The 14,496-nt window shown below is 43.0% G+C and overlaps 1 protein-coding gene across 5 annotated transcripts in view; it reads right to left on the bottom strand.

Moving 5' to 3' along the window:
- Positions 1 to 14,496, bottom strand: part of POU6F1 (POU class 6 homeobox 1) — a 200,750-nt gene that overhangs the window by 43,545 nt on the left and 142,709 nt on the right. For 4 of the 5 annotated variants that reach the window (XM_069230900.1, XM_069230901.1, XM_069230902.1 and 1 more), the window contains 3 exons: positions 13,708 to 13,926; positions 13,036 to 13,183; positions 9,098 to 9,266 (listed from right to left, as the gene is read on the bottom strand). In XM_069230900.1, the coding sequence (XP_069087001.1) occupies positions 9,098 to 9,266; positions 13,036 to 13,183; positions 13,708 to 13,926 (536 nt within the window). Of the gene's footprint in view, positions 1 to 9,092; positions 9,267 to 13,035; positions 13,184 to 13,707; positions 13,927 to 14,496 lie in introns of all 5 variants that reach the window. The other variant, XM_069230904.1, reaches the window with a different exon arrangement.

Here is a 14,496-nt window from a genome sequence, read left to right as displayed (position 1 = left end):
TGTCTGTAATTTAATGCCAGAGAGGAAAGCTTTAAGGTGTACCTGATCTAATACTGGTGGGGGCGGAATACAGAGTTCTATAGTGATCACAGAATACCTCGTTAATTTCCAGCTGAGTGTTTATACTAGTTTGTTATAGAGTATTAATATGTAAAATGGAGTGGGGGAAGGCTCATCTTTTATAAGGAGCGCCAAGAGCGCACCTACCGTATCTCATTCATTGTTCGTGTGTTCCCTATATTTGGCGTAATCTACATTTCTTAGGCGTAATCTACCTTTCTTAGGCGTTCAAGTAGCTCTGTATGTTCAGCTCTTGCTTCCCGTAGCCGCTGAGCTGACTGGGTCTGTGCCACTGCTCTCTTTTCTAGGGATCCCAGGCTGTCCTCCACCCGAGTTATCTCCCTCAGTATGACCGCCCGTACCCCTGCCACCGCCCCCATCATCGCTCCTCTGCCCACACTCCCGTAATTCATAGTCAGCTCCAATGGGTTGTGATCTGAAAGCGTTTTCCCTGAATATGTAGCGTGAGTCATCTTCGTTTGCAGTGTAGTGGTGCATAAAATACAATCAAGTCTCATGTGTACTTTGTGTGGGTGGGAGTAAAAGGAATATTCTCTCAGCCATACGTTTTTTTGCTCGCCATATATCTGTGAGTGCCCAACCTTGTAGCCAATTCCGCAGTGCCTCCGCTTGCCGCTGCGCATAAATGCCCGATAGTCGGGGGTGGATCGGTCAAGGGCTGTGCCCAGCACTGCATTGAAGTCTCTGCCTATTATGCAGGGGGTCTCAGCCCATGGGGTAAGCACCACCGATAGGCGTTGTAGGAAAGCATCTTGACCACTATTTGGGGCATATACACTACCCAGGACCACAGGCTTCCTGTCTAAGTTACCTTTGGCCAATGTATATCTGCCCTCCTCATCTACTTTTGTATCCAATACTTGAAAGGGGACCCCAGACCGTATCCACGCAGCCACACAGCGAGCAAACGCAGAGTATGAGGTGCTAAGCACCTGTCCTTGCCATTTTTTGCAAAGTTTCACCACCTCATGAGTGGTGAGATGCGTTTCCTGTAAATATGCTATGTGTGCAGCGATTCAACTGGGCCAGTATTCTATGTTGTTTGTGGATAGATCCTATTCCACGTTCATTCCAAGGAACAATATTATAATCATGTTGTGACAGCATTATAAAACCATAATAGACTACTTTTCCCCCCTGCTCCTACCAATCTGCTTCACTCCAGGTATATCATGCATAAAACATTTGTTGATGTCAGAACTTCAAAACAATAAACTATGCCCTCAATGGTGCCCAATACTCGGCAGAGCCAGAACGGACTCTGCCAAACCATTACATAATAAAAACTCAATCTATGTAAAATCATCATTATGTAAACAGTCAAACAAGCCTACGCAATGGGGTGTGCAAGTTGTAAATCCAATACTAACCCATCGTGGTCAACAGGTTTCCCTATGTAAAACAGGGATCACAGAGTTCGGCCATCTGGGCCCGCAATCAAGGAAGGAGATACCAAGATCTCCTCAAGAGAAGGGGATCTATCCGGTAGTAGGGAGCTAGTGTGATTTCGGCATCACATCTCCGCAATCAGGTAGCACAGCAAGTCTCACTTTCACGCGTCGATCAATGGTCACACAAAGGTGCGACGCATCCATGTTACAGTTAGTCATTGTGAGATATTGCTCAGATCGCGAGAGCAGCCCGTGGGTGTTCGTAGTCCATACACTGTGGCAATCAGGGAAGTCATTTAAGGGCAAATTGTCACTCTGATTATATTACAGTTCCTGTGCAGTCAGTTCCTGTGCTGTCTGTGGTGTAATAAATGGAAACAGTGTTGAGCTACTTTCTGAGTCTGACGCGACCATGCTATCTATAGATGAGGCAATTCCAGGGAAGGGTGAGCCTGCTCTATGTATGGCGTATGCCGATTGAATCGCATTATTCCGACCCTCCAACATCTGCGACATCGTAGGTCAGTTTTTCTCCGAGTTGAAAGTTGTCGGTTCTTCCTGCTTTTGCGGGGTTGGTGCTTCTGTCTTGGTGGTAGGGCCTCATTTTGACTCTGGGGACCCGGTTGCGGGAAGGTCAAATCCAGCCAGTCGCGCACTAAATCAGGTGTGTCAAAGAAGTGTGCCTTTTGGTTATGTGTAATTCGTAGCCTGACCGAAAACAGTAGGGCGAACAATATTCCTTCCACTTTAAGTCGCTTCTTTACTGACTGGAAGGAAGCTCTTCGTCTCTGAACTGCCAGTGTATAATCTGGATATAGGGAAATATGAGCATTGTCTACTATAATGTGGTATTTTTCTCTCACCACTTGCAGCAGGGTGTCACAATCTCTGTAATATAGTACCTTGTCTATTAAGGGGCATGGTGGTGCTCCCGGCGGGGGTCTCCTACCAGGGATACAATGCGCTCTTTCTATTGTAAAGTGGATTGATAGTTTATCCATTGCCAAGACTTTCAACCAGTCTTCTACATACTGTGTGGCGTCTCGACCTTCTTTTCCCTCCGGTAGACCAATTATGTGGACATTATTACACCTAGATCTCCCCTCTGCGTCTTTGACTCTTTCCTGTAGGGCTTCCACCTGGTATTGTAAGTGCTCAATAGCAGTTTTGTGCTCCTTATGGTCTGGAAGAATGCTGGCATCACTCGTCTCTGTCTGCTTCAGTCTGTCCTTTAATTTCTTCTGATCATCTTTCAGAATACTGAGTTCCATCGTAATTGACCCCAGTCTTTGTTCTATCGCCAACCGTGACTCTCTGATTACCTGTAGGATGACATCAAGCTTGTCCATCGGGACATCCATTGTCATGGCTGGCTCTGGGTCCCCAAAGGTCGGAACGTCCATGCCATCAGTGTGCTTACCCTTTGTGCGGCCCATGACTGATCTTCTATGTGGAACAGTCAGCCCAGTACAATGGTACACCCGGCCCTGTTGTGCTGAAGGGTTGTTAACCACGGGGGCCGCCGTCCTCTCCGCCCCGGATATACTTCCGTTTCCTGCAGTAAATATCCGGTTGTAGGTTAGGCGACAGCGGCAGCGTTAGCTACCGCTCTCTCATTGTGGTGGCCGGCCGCGCACCCGCAAGACCGCTACCGCCCGTCATGTCCAAGGTATCCTCCTGTGTTCCTCCGTTCACCGCACCTCCAGCAGGTAAGGCCGCGGCACCGCCCGTCCTCCTCTTTTAATCTCCGACTCACGTTGTCTCTCACTGAGTCTATCACCATAGGAGGGCTGGGGCGACGCCACCCAAGCACAGCAGGAGTGGCGGAGCCCACAGCATGGCAGCCCCGTCCACACAGCCAGCAACCCTCACGGCCGCGCACCCGCAAGACCGCTACCGCCCGTCATGTCCAAGGTATCCTCCTGTGTTCCTCCGTTCACCGCACCTCCAGCAGGTAAGGCCGCAGCACCGCCCGTCCTCCTCTTTTAATCTCCAGCTCACGTTGTCTCTCACTCAGTCTATCACCATACGAGGGCCGGGGTGACGCCACCCAAGCACAGCAGGAGTGGCGGAGCCCACAGCGTGAAAGCCCCGTCCACACAGCCAGCAACCCTCACGACCGCGCCGCCGACCCGGCAGACGATCCGCTTCCTCCCTCCCAGGCCCGGCATGGCACACATTTCGGACGACGCTCCCGCAGCGTCGATCAGAGGTGCTCTACCACTCCAAATTGTACTCTGCTGCCATGTGAGGGCTGGTAGTCATCCCTCGTCACTGGATGGTCCCCGTTCTTGCCAGACTCATTACTTTTAGCGGGCCCGGACCGGGAGCTCCGCAGTTAGACGACCGCCATCTTGGGCAGTCCCCCTTATTAGTTGTAACAGTTATCGTGATTATATTGTTATTGGTCGAATTGAGTTTATCCACATCTAGTAGTACAGAGAAGGTCAGATCAACAATTGCCCTGAGTATGATAAGGAAACATTATACATTGAGAAAGATTTGCATACAGATGGATCCAGAGGTGATTTGTCTGCAAATGTATATAATAAGCTACTCTATGAATACGTAGAAACAATGGCGGTTGGGGACTGCTATGTGTGCACACAGTTGCCATCATCAGTTAGTGAAGCAATCACTTATCATTGTATCCCCTTGACACATTGAATTTCCTGTATCATATTGTTAACTCTTTTGTATCGGCAGGAGTATTATCAATATTATTACTCTAGCTATGATTTAATTTTCTCAATTGTCCTGATCATGAAACATATGAGCATTATTGCAAAACTGAAAATTATTGACACAGTGTGAGGTTTCTTTGAACCTACCTTGACATTCGGAACAGTATTTGCTCACAGAAACAACCTGACCTGTATTTTGACCACGCAGAAAGGGAATTCATTGGACAAGTTGAAGATAGGAGGAGAACTATGAAAGCTAAAGTAGAAAAGGGAATACCATTAACAGATTGGGAAAGAGGAGGAGCTTATTCAGTAGCTGGAAGCCAAGGATTATTAGCAATTGATTGGCAACATGTAGGGAAGTTGTGTGTGTATATAGACCCAGATCAGAGACTGACACAATTTTTGTAGGGACTAGTGAACATAGATATGTGTTTTTGTTTAAAAGTGTGTGGACTTTTATGTTAGCTGGACAAGTCCCCACTATATCAGGTATTTAATTTATTTGTGGGAAAAATGCTTTTACAAGCTGCTGAAAGGCTGGTATGATATATATTATCCAAGAGTAGACTTTCCAAAGATTTATCATGTGGACCATTTTAATGTTCCAGTGCGGGATTAGAAGTCAAACACCAGAGTCGAGAGGTGCCAGTGCTTCAGAGGGAGTCGGTGATATCTTTGGTACCTTCCTTCCATCAGTAGGTGTTATCCCAGAAGATAAGGAAGTTATCAACAATTGAGGATAAGCTTTCTACGGACACTGCAGGTGCGTTTTTGTTAGTAGATACTGAAATGGTTGCCCTAAGTTCAAAGATATTACAAAATTGTTTTGCGTTAGACAATCTTCTTGCAAAAGAGTGCTGACTTTGCAAAATGCTGCAAGTCCAACAGTGCTGCAGATTTATCCCTGATAATACTAAGGAGTTGAGGAAGTATATTTCTAACATGACAGGATTGAAAAATGACCTGAAGGAGTGAGAAGCAATAGGTGTCTTGGAGGTATTTAGCAGTGGTTTTTCAGCTGTTGGAAAGTGGGTTGGAATCCTAGAAAAGGGATTTATTGGAACTTTCTTGAGGCCTATATTGATTATAGACCTGTATGCCCTAGTTGCAGTTGGTCTCTATAAGTTGATCAAGAAGCTGTGAGAGGTCAGAGCCAAGAAACAAGAAACAAAAGAATAGTTTGAGATGGAGACTGGACAATGAATATATTATAGTTACATCAAGCAGTTAGAGGAGTCCAAAAGATCTTTCCTGGAACAAACTCAGAAAATGTAAGCGTTCTCATTGAAAATGAGAGTTAAAATTTTATGTGATGGCTTGAATCACCATCAGAGGGGGGACCGATATAGCAAAAACATTAGTATTGTCCCTCATGTCACAGTGATCATCTATACATGACAGTTTTTTTCTTACGTTAATTAAAGTACTAATTGTTCTAATGTAATCTGGTGCACAGAAGGCCATATTAATGTGCATTCACTCTAGGTCATCAGTAGAAACCCATGAGGTATAGCGTTTAAATTTTATGTTTAAAGAAATAAGTTGCCTTTATGTTATGGTTTATAATGTAAACTAACAGTCTGCATTAAAGCGATATTAGTTCTCATGAAAAAATATTTTAAAGTAAATTGCAAATATAGAGAATGTACTAATGTGTTATAATTACATGAAAGGATTAACAGAATCTTGTTGTTTTTAAATTACTGTAACATGAACAAGTCTAATAGCTTATTAATAATTAATTTATGGTTTAGAGCTGTTACATGTATATTAAATGCATAGATGGATGTGCTGTTTTGACACAATTGCATTATCCTAAGTAAGGTCTGCAAGGCCTTGATTTGTGACAGTGCAGAAAATATGAAGTAATTCTTGCTGAAGTGAACTTTCTTTCAGACTCAATTCTCAGGAGAAAGGTAGCTTGGTAATAGATGTTCTATTGTCTTACACATAGAGAGCTTGGAAACCTGGCCTTGAATTCAGTACATTCAGAACTGTGGTTTGGCAACATATGTAAATGTATCAAAGTTGCATGAATGAGACCAGATGGAATATTTTCTACCTGTTGGTAATGAAAACTTTTGTAAATGTAGCAGCCTGTGTCGCATGATTGATTTCTATTTGATGTTACATCTTCTGTGTCATATGGAATGATTGATAGACCAATCATCTTGCCCTATTGACTTGAATATACCGCTCCCCAGATGGATTAGCAGCATTCAGCCTTTCAGCACTCCCAACACCTTCCAAGCAGCAGATTGCAAAGCAGAGCCACGTGTTAGAAATCCCTTGTTGCCTACCCTTTAGAAGCTGTATCTAGAAGGCTTTCAGTGGTATATTCCTATCTACCCTTTCCCCCTTTGAATGCCTTGCTAAGACTTGGAGAGATTTTTTATTTGACCCAAAGAAGAAGACTCTTGCCTGAGCTTCTGACATGTTGACGTCTTCCCTTCTTACCTACTTTTTGTCAGCTTTAGTTAGTCTCTTGATTCCTCAGATGTTCTTTTTCCAAATTCTTTTTGTCCCGTTTGTGCTTTTTGCCTTTATGTCCACCTGTGCTTGTTCCAGCACATGCTAAATGGATTTGCAAATCTGTAGGGCTTCCCCTTGTCGGGTTTATTAAAATGCAAGGTTAGAGTGAGCTAAATGACAAATAGATATAGGCAGCGGATGTTTAATTCTTTTCAGATTTTTTTATTGCTCGTGTGTAGTCGTAATTGAATGTTTAGTGTTTCTAATGTCTGAACTTCTTTAGGAGGTTTAGGCAGCCTATAATGGTTTTATATATTTATAGTCTTGTTCTGACAATCATTTATGTTACTCTGAGCATTAATTTGTAATAAAGCCATTTCAACTTTGTTTCAGCTTGGAGTGTCAATCATGTGGCTAAACGAGTCATACTGTAAATTGAAACTGATTTGTTGAAGTGTTATGCCAGGAGTCCCACACACTTACATGCTGGGTGAAAATATACCCTGCGAAGCAGAATAAGCTTCAGCACTTACATCTTTTTTTGTCCCTTACTATTGATCATCAATGTTTAGTCACTCGTGATATGTCAATTTAGCCTTCTGTCAATGTTACTTACTGGTAACAATAATTGTGGGAACCTCACAAAAGGTGGAAAGTAAGTACACTTGAAATAGAAACTATGCAAGTTTTCATTATGAATAAGAGATTATTAAGCTTGGAGTTTTTTAGAATTATTATCCTGTCAACTGCGTTTCTGAAGTCAGATCCTGAGATCCTCACAAAGTCCAACCAAGCACAAAAAGCACATCACTATGACACTATTCTATGAAAGATTTTATGATGAAGAAAAAGGTTGCTTGCCTGTAACGATAGTTCTACTGCTCCTGAATCAAAAGCTGAAATTGAAGCTCACATTTTATTCACTTTCATTTAATGCTGAGAGGATATGGTTAATGACGTGTAACAATTATTCAACAGTGCTTTTATAGATTTGATAAGGTGTGACCATTCCCTCCAGTGCCAGTTTCAGGGATTTTCACTGAAGATGGGAAAAGGTTCATATCATATAGAATCCATGAAAGATTTCATGGTGCAGAAGAGAAAGTCACATATATAACTATGTTTTGGTATATTTATATTTATTTACACCCTCCATATGTATTGTGATGCCTTTATGGACTCCACTTCTAGATCCTACTTAAGGCCACAAAGGAAGTTTACAACTTATTGAACATAAGATTTAATGCTTCTAGAGGAAGCATTTCTTCAGCATTGATATCTTTCACAGACTTAGGGGCTCATTCCGAGTCCGGCGGGCGGCGCCCGGCGGGCGGAAACCGCCCAAAGACCGCACCGCGGTCAAATGACCGCGGGGGTCATTTTGACTTTCCCGCTGGGCCGGCGGGCGATCTCCAGAAGATCGCCCGCCGGCCCAGTGGGAAAGCCCCTGCAACGAGGAAGCCGGCTCCAAATGGAGCCGGCGGAGTTGCTGGGGTGCGACAGGTGCAGTAGCACCCGTCGCGATTTTCACTGTCTGCATAGCAGACAGTGAAAATCATGGTGGGGCCCTGTTAGGGGGCCCCTGCACTGCCCATGCCAGTGGCATGCCAGTGGCATGGGCAGTGCAGGGGCCCCCAGGGGCTCCTCGACACCCGTTCCCGCCATCCTGTTCCTGGCGGGTTTTACCGCCAGGAACAGGCTGGCGGGAAGGGGGTCGGAATCCCCATGGCGGCGCTGAGGATTCCCTGGGCCAGGGGAAAACCGGCAGGAAACCGCCGGTTCCCCTTTTCTGACCGCGGCTTTACCGCCGCGGTCAGAATAGCCCTGGAAGCACCGCCAGCCTGTTGGCCGTGCTTCCGTTGCCCTCCACCCTGGCGGTTTCAAAACCGCCAGGGTCGGAATGAGGGCCTTAATGTGTAATGAATTTCTTATCAGTTTCTCTTTCTGGGATTCTCACTGAAACAGCCAGGAAATCTAATACAGAAAGGTGGCACACAGCACCCTATATTTATGAAAAGATTAAGTGACAGAGAACTATTTTTCAAAATCTATAAAAGTAAAGAAAGTGTTTTAAACTATGCACTATTAAAATAGTACATGGACGTTTATTTGGAAATGTTGTCATGAGCCTGTAAATATGTGTGTATGGCTCCAAGGTAAGTTACAGCTGTGTTGCATTCCTGCAGGCATTTAAAAGTGAACTAATAATCCCTCTGGTACCACAACCTAGCAAGTAGGTTTACCATGCCAAAAAGTAACATGCAAACACTGTATCCATGAGATGTCTTGTGCATTTTGTAAATGTATTTACTACATACTGTATAATTATGAAAGTGCTTGGTCTTTAGGTGCTCTGCAAATAATAAATCCAGAAAAAAATGTTTTACAAAAATTGTGTTTGTGCAAGCCTGCTATGTTTAATGTATGAAGACTGTGTGGGTGAAAGTAGAAGATACAGCACCTTACCGACAGATAGCAGACTGGCTGTAGGCTGGCCCTTCTGTTGCTGTCAAGGCTTGTCCCACCTGTGTCTGAGTCAGCCCTAGTGAAAGGCGCCGGATCTTAAAGTTCTTGGCAAATTCCCGAATCTCTTCCAGATTGATTCCATCTTCATTGACACTTGGAGTCTGAGGCTCTAAACAAGAAGAGGGTTTTCAGTGTAAGAAACCTTTTTTCTTTAAAATCTTCCTTATTAAACTCCACACCATATAAGCCTTTACGGTCATTTATGTGGATATGAACAAAAGAAGAAATCAACTATAAGCAATATCATCCCTCGTAATAACCATCATTCAGTTGCACAACATGCCTTCAGTGAACGTAACAGTATTTTCAGAAAAAGATACATTTAACATACACTACACCCATAAATGTGCAATAAAAATATGAAATCCTCTGGTTAAATACAGCACTGAAAAAGGATACACAAGGAAGTGAAAGGGAATGGGGGTGTGGAAAGGAAAAAAGGGGAAGAGAAAATGAAAGATAGAAAGAGGAAACACAAGAGGTGCATAGGTGAGAACTCCATAAGGCACAACAATAAACCCTTTTCACTATCACTCATGCAATCCTTCTTCCCCACCCCATGTAATATCTGTCAGTGAATACCATGAGATCTGGCACAGCATCCCTATCTTGAGAATTTTATGTCTGAGGCTTCAAAACCAAACAGTGGTTGCACAACTTACATACTGCCTTTTATGACCTCCAAGAGAAAGTGTGTGGCCTCTGTGTGTGAGGAAACATATTGCTTGTTACCGTGGGTTACTCAGATCTGAAGGGTTCCAGACAGAGTCTGTGGTTCCAAAGGAAAGACACATTTAGACATCGGCTGGTCTTGGTGCTAAAATCAAAATTCTTTCTGCAATTTATGCTTCAGTACCACAGATTTCCTTAAGTTTGGGTCCCAGAGGTCAGAGACACTCAGAAGTTCACGGACACTCTTAGCGTTCATGCTGGTCCTAAGGATTTGTAGGGGAGTTTGTGTGCCTTTTTATTCATACATTTCAAAACTATTTTCAAAAAGAACCTTGTGAATGGGGTTGATATCATAGACAACTAGTAAGGCAAATACTATTGAGATTGGAAGCATTTAATAAGTCTGCATGAATGCAGTAATTGTGTAAAACATAATTCATATGTCCAAATCCCTTGCACACTGTGATGCCCAGGGTGCTAACCAGCACAAGCACCTTACGTGGACATACAAGACACATTTACACGCTTCTTTAATTGTTCAATAAAACAGCTATCCAGAAAGCCACACTGGTTAGACCAAAATCAGAACCAGAATAGTCTGACTTCATTCCAGCTAGTAAAATAGTTGTGAGTTGAATTCATGTTTATATACAGTTATATAAGTTATTTAGTATACAGTGGACATAATATAGCAGCCTTTATCTCTCTAATCAGATCTAGGGGATGGTCTTCATCATAATGCATTCAAACGAGGAGCAGGAAGATAGTCCTGTTTGGGTATTTTGTAAATAAATGTTGTAAGACTTAATTCAATGTCCCAAAATTCAGTGTGACTCTAAGATAGAAGGGCAATAATTCCAGACTCTGGAGGCCAGCACTGACAACCTGCTTCCTTTACAACACGGCCAGCTTGAATTTAGGTTTGGAAAGTAAATGCAGGGTCTCTGGACTAACTGCTTGATTTGGAGTTTGGTGAACAGGGTACCCCATCACAAACACAATGGAGTTTCCAGTATGCCAAACCATTGATCCTCTAACCTCATTCAGAAAAATGAGGGATCCTTAGGGTTCTGTAGAAGGAGATGGGCTCATGGATTTTTTTTTCCTTCTGTAGACATCTATGGCAATGATATGTGGAGTTAGAGTCTGTCTTTTCCCCTTTCTGCTTTTTGATATTGATATAGTTTGCAGTATGTATTCCATAGTTGCTGTTGCTGCACATCCCAAGGGAAAGAGGGGGGGAATATTAGTTTTTTTTAAATGACCTGTTCTTCCGACAGCTGATTCGCTCCTCTTCACACTCCTGATGACGTCCCAGCAGTCTCCTACAAATCGCATGAGAGCAGCGACAGGATTGGTCGGAGAGGCTTGGTCTGCCACTCAGACAGTGCATTAGAGTCTGTGCTGTTTCTCCAACTTGGCTGTGCAACACAGCTGGATTGGAGAAACCTAAGTGTGCATGTCTGTTTCATCCTCCCCGTCCCATGGCCCAGTCACTCTCCTCCCTGCACACACTGGCTCAGCCAGCAGCTGATCAATAAAACAATAATACAGTATTGTTTTATTTTTCAGCAGCTGGCTCTTATTCCACATACAGCTTTTGAATCTAAAACCAATGATCTAACTATTAAAGATTAACAAGTGCTGCAGTTTGCTTTTTGAAATGGAAACCACACTGTACATTTCAACATTTCACAGAGCCATCCACATTCTTACCACTCGTGCTTGAAGGATCTCTGAACCCAGTGTTTTATGCAGTACTCTCACCTGAAGAAACCCATACTACTGCCTCTGATATTAAACACTCACAGAGTCACTTTCATTTCTCCCTAACATCCAAAGATTCTACCAACACCAGTAGGCCAATAACCTCCAACCATGTGAAGGGGGTTCATCAGCCCTAGACATCTACCAGCTGACAAACTGCCTCTCACACATAGAACTAACTATGGATGCAAAATGTATATCATAAACTCAGTCTACTAAAACCTCATTTGTTCTTCTATACAACAAAAATCTCCATACTGAAGTTTAAATCTGGCTTTATGAAGGGGAACCAGAAAATGTATCTTTCTCTCACTCATTGTCACTAATCCAATTGCTGCCAAAACCCCTATTCAACCAACATAGCCAAGAAGGTCAAACGACTTGACTCAAACTTAGTGTCCGCAAGATCAAACCTTACCTTCTAAAGATTAACTTCTATGCCACAGAACAAACTCTAGTTGGACAACACCTCCTCAACAGTCTTGACCTCACACTGGTGATTTAAAAAACAGTACTGTTTATACCAAAATGCCTTGTTTAAGGCAAAAAAGATTGACCACATAACCTCTTCCTGATCAGCCTACATTGGCTCCTCCTCCAAGCCTGCATCTTTTTAAAATCTCACTGCCTTATTTACTTAGCATTGACTATCAAACAAGTGTTGCAGAAAAAGTCTGTATCTCTGAAGCTGCTTAACTATAAGACACAATGAGCTTGTAGATCCCACAGTGCTTGGAGGAAAACACATGAAGATCTGCAGTTTCATTGTACACACTGAAGGTCTAGAACTACCTGTGCCTCCCAACATCATCAGCAGACACAGACCTGGGACTGAAACAGGAACTCAAACACCATCTCTTCAGTCATCACCTACTCAGACTCCTGAAAACTGTAAGACTCCGAAAAGATAAGTATGTAACCTTGTTAAATAATAACATCTTAATGAGCACTTGTATATGTAGTGTGAATCCTGTCAATGTCAGAGTCTTGAGATACCCGTCCTCTGATAATGCACCCTATTGCTACTTCTCTCTAGGTAATCACATTTTATCCCTTGCTCCTGCTGGCACAGGGATCCAATGTTTTTCAAAGCCAGGGTAATATTTTATTAGTACCCCACACAAAATAACTTTTCAAAATATGTCCATACATCTCAACTGGAGCCTACATATGTTTTGTGGAACGATCTGTGACTCCTATTGCCTTAAATCTCTTAGCCTAATCAACTAGAGTTCTAATGTGTATGATTATTATCAGTTCTCTCGTCTTGAATCCATTATTTCTCCATCCTTCAGAATACTGGTAGAAACCTCATCCCTTTAATATTTATTACAATTACTGTTTCAGATTTCTTGGCATATTACACCTTCACACCAGCAGTATAGTACTAGATACAAATATAAAGCTTTGGGTAACATATAATAGGATTAGGTACTTACTAGAAACCAGCTGTCCCACTGTCGGAGTCTCAGAGCAAGTGATGGTGACTGGCGTGCTGCATGATGTGTTCTCCAGTGGTGTATTGGTGATCGCTGGTGGTGGCTGAGATACTGTTGGGGCAGGCTGGATAGGATGCATGACTGGCATCTGGAAACACAGTATAGTCCAGAAGAAATAAAGAGCACTTGGTGGTCATCTGAGACCCTTGCACTGTAGGACACCACTCTATGGCACCCATAAACAAGAATGAGGTATTCGCTTGCCTCTACATGCATTAGAAACAAAGATATCATTGTAGAAGCATTGGCCCAGAAAGAGGATCCTGTATTAAAATAATCCTTGACATTCCTGGGGGGTACAAACCACTAAACATAACCAAAATAACATATCAAATAAAACTCCTTAGAAATGATAATGTCAATAGGGAAAAAGCCAACTGGACAGAAACACACAAGTGAAGAGAACACACAAAGGGGTTGATAGACATAGACCACACTGAAACCAGTCTCCATTTGTAGAACCCAGGCCATTTCAGTTTACATTTTGTTTCATCCACTACTGTGTACTTATAATACATTTTGGGTGGGACGGGCCTGAAAGACTAAAGCCAACAGAATAACAGAGGCCCGTAATCATTTTGTAGATGATACCTGCACATCTGGAAGCATTACCTGTTCTGCCTTCAATACTTCAGGGGCAGATTGTTTTCTTATGGGGGGCGGCTGTGCAGCGCTGTTGGCTAATGTGGCAATGACTTGGCCTTGTGCATTGAGCAACAGCTGTGGGGTTGCAGCAGACTGCACCTGGACATTCTGTGCTGGCAGAGCAGCTGGTGCAGCATTCGCAGTGAAGCCAGCTGAGTTCAGTACCCACGGCAGAGTCCCAACGACCTAGAAAAGGCAAAAGTACATATTAAACATTGCCTTAGAAAATGGACACCAAGAATACACAAATTCAATAGGAAGGGTCACAAAATCAACACATCCATGCTCTCTGATGGCTTCATTATCCTACATGGTAAAAGACAGATCTGAACTCAGAGCATGAGATCATTTCATTCTCCTTAGCAGATTAACAAAACATGTATTGTAATTATAATCAGAACAATAAATGAACACAGATCACTGGTAAGTAATAAAAGTGATTCGCTGCTTGGAAGTAGAAGTTATGTGTTTACAAAAAGAAGTGGGTCGCTTCTGGGTGAACGCCACATAAATCTACTTGGCAGACAATGAGTAGCTCATCTGTCGCTCTTGGGTAGACTCCTCTTAAAACTTCTTTGGGTTTCATAGTACCCAATGTGCTTCACATTTTCTCTCCTAGGCACACTTCATTTATTACTCCATACCTCTTAAGAAGTTTAACAGTGCCTTAAATGCGTTGCTAATCTGTTGCTCCAAGGCAGTTTAAAAGCACCTCCCAAGGATTCTCTGCTCATTTGTTGCTCCTGAGCAGAATCC

Source organism: Pleurodeles waltl, chromosome 4_2 (assembly GCF_031143425.1).
Source record: "Pleurodeles waltl isolate 20211129_DDA chromosome 4_2, aPleWal1.hap1.20221129, whole genome shotgun sequence".
Classification (NCBI taxonomy): domain Eukaryota; kingdom Metazoa; phylum Chordata; class Amphibia; order Caudata; family Salamandridae; genus Pleurodeles; species Pleurodeles waltl.
The sequence above is the reverse complement of the archived record's forward strand: the minus strand, read 5'-3'. Positions and strand labels throughout refer to the sequence as shown.